Source organism: Emydura macquarii, unplaced genomic scaffold (assembly GCF_026122565.2).
Source record: "Emydura macquarii macquarii isolate MOO-44397 ecotype Brisbane River unplaced genomic scaffold, CSIRO-AGI_Emac_v2 contig_2403, whole genome shotgun sequence".
Lineage (NCBI taxonomy): Eukaryota > Metazoa > Chordata > Testudines > Chelidae > Emydura > Emydura macquarii.
In genome coordinates, this window is record NW_027132540.1 from 401,839 (window position 1) to 404,678 (window position 2,840).

The following is a 2,840-nucleotide window of genomic DNA, read 5'->3' on the forward strand; positions in this document are numbered from 1 at the left end:
GGAAAGGACCTTGAGAGGTCATCTGTTCCAGTGCTTCTCAACCAGGGTACACATACTCCTGGGGGTAGGCAAAGGTCTTCCAGGGGGTACATCAACTCATCCAGATATTAGCCTAGTATTATAACTAGGCTACATAAAAAGCACTAGCGAAGTCAGTACAAACTAAAATTTCATACAGAGAATGCCTTCTTTATACTGCTCTATATACTAGACACTGAAATGTAAGTACAATATTTACATTCCAGTTGATTTATTTTAGAAGTATATGGTGAAAATGAGAAAGTGAGCAATTTTTCTGTAATAGTGGGTGTGACACTTTTCTATTTTTCTGTCTGATTTTGTAAGCAAGTAGTTTTTAAGTGAGGCGAAAATTGGGGGAACGCAAGACAAATCAGACTCCTGAAAGGGGTATAGCTCTCTGGAAAGGTTGAGAGTCACTGATCTATTTCATCCTGCCGTGCTGACTATCTACACCATCATTGACACGTGTTTTATCTAAGCTCACTTAAAAACATTAAGTTAAGGAGAATTACACAGCCTGCCTTCGTAATCCGTCCCTGTGCTGAACTAGAATTCCTTAGTGTTAGAAAGTTTTTCTTACTATATCTAAACCTCTTTTGTTGCAGATTAGGATGATCCCTTCATTTGCAACCCTCAGTGGACATGGAGAATAATTGATCACTGTCCTATTTATAGCAACTTTTTACATGTTTGAAGACTGTTATCAGGTCCCCCATCAATTTTCTCATCTCTAGATTAAACATGCTCAATTCTTTTCACCTTTCCTCACAGGGCAGGTTTTCTAAACCTCTTCTCACCTTTGTTGGTCTCTGCTGAACTATCTCTTCAATTTTTCTATATATTTTCCTTATTGTTTGATTCCCAAAAATGGATGCAATCCTGCAGCTGAGGCCTCACCGGTGCTGAGTTGAGCAGAAGAATTACCTCCCGTATCTGACATACAACATAATATCTGAAGTGCCATGTACCCGGTCAAAATGGGGATGGTTGAGATCCCCCATTTTTATGGGGTTATCTGTTTTTTTAGCCTCTCTAATCTCCCTGAGTGTTTCACAATAACCATCACAAACCTGGTCAGCTGGTTGGTAGTATATACCTTCTCCTATAGTCTTATTATTCAAGCATTGAATCTTGCATGAACTCCATTTCCAAAGAGAGTCTATGGTATAGTTTGATTAATTTAAGATATGTACTCCATTTGACTCTTTCACATATGGTGCTACACCCCCATCCCTGCCACCGCTTGGTCATTCCTATATATTTTATGCCATCTTATTACTGTGGCCATTGATTATCATTGCCCCACCAAATTTCTCTGACATCTATTATATTGCCTCCAAAACCAGAACTAAACAAAAATATGGTGAGACCAGATAAAACAAAATGAATGTTTTTATCATATTTCACAGGTTGTTTTTCTTTTTCTTTTTAAAGAATTATTTTTCTCAATAGAACCCATGGCAGACCCAGAACCAGGAAATCAAACGTCCATCATAGGGTTTATCCTCCTGGGCTTTGGGAATTTCCACAAACTGCAAATTCTTCTCTTCCTGCTGTTTCTAGTGATATACGTTGTGACCATGGCTGGGAACACGGCCATCGTGGTGCTAGTTGTGGCTGATCAGCACCTTCACACTCCCATGTACTTCTTCCTGGGGAACCTGTCCTGCTTGGAGGCCTGCTACACCTCCGCCATCCTGCCCCGGATGCTGGCCAGTCTGCTGAGTGGGGACAAGACCATTTCGTTTGCTGGTTGCCTCATACAGTTTGATATCTTTGGTTCTCTGATATCTACAGAGTGTTGTCTCTTATCAGCGATGTCTTATGATCGGTATTTAGCCATATGCAAACCACTGCATTACGCAGCCCGTATGAATAGTGGATTTTCCCTCCAGCTAGCCATTGGATCTTGGCTCAGTGGCTTTGCAGCCGGCACCATCACAGCATGTTGGGTGTCACAACAGATTTACTGTGGGCCCAATGAAATTGACCATTTCTTTTGTGATTACACCCCGTTGATAAAATTGTCCTGCAGTGACACCAGCCGGATGGTTCTTGTGCTCTTCTTCTTCATCTCCTGCATATTTGTTCTTTCCCCTTTTCTCTTAACCCTCACAACTTACATGTGTATCATCAGCACCATCCTGAGAATCCCCTCCAGCAGTGGGAAAAAAAAGGCCTTTTCTACCTGCTCCTCTCACCTCATCGTGGTGACAGTTTTCTACGGGACCCTGATCATTGTCTACATGCTCCCAGACATGGATGCTCTGCACGACCTAAACAAAGTGTTCTCCATCTTCTACACCGTGCTGACGCCCATGGTCAATCCCCTCATCTACAGCCTAAGAAACAAGGAGGTCAAGGAGGCCCTGAGAAAAGGTCTGAGTAAGATTGTGACTTCCATGAGCATTTGCAAATGATTCTGTGGACATTCATGGTAAGTTGCAATAATGACTGCAGGTGAAGGTATTCAGTGATGCTCAAGGTCATTGGTGGCCCATGACTCCCGCCTTTGGGGAGGCTGGGTGGCACGTGCTGGGGAAGGGTGTTTTTACCGTGGCCCCTCCACCTGGGCAGAGGCTAGGCTGGGTAGCTTCCCGTGTCTTTTCTGGATCCAGGACTTTTTCTAACTAGTAGATTTGTGAATTGAAGTATCATTAAACAGTTACCACCCGTACTCGCTGGGGACACAAGCTGAAGAAGAGCTTTCCCAATCCTCTTTTTCTGTTCTTCAAACAACCACCAACCTTCACCATGCTCATCATCAGAAGCAAGCTGGCCACAGACTGGCAGCCACCAGCACAAAGTGACACCAGCCC

General features: G+C 43.2%; 1 protein-coding gene across 1 annotated transcript; it reads left to right on the top strand.

The window, feature by feature from the left end:
- The first annotated feature begins 1,478 nt into the window (after positions 1-1,478).
- Positions 1,479-2,441, top strand: LOC137161904 (olfactory receptor 6N1-like). The gene has a single exon (XM_067561410.1). The coding sequence runs from the start codon at positions 1,479-1,481 to the stop codon at positions 2,439-2,441; it is 963 nt and encodes a 320-aa protein (XP_067417511.1).
- The last annotated feature ends 399 nt before the right edge of the window (positions 2,442-2,840 follow it).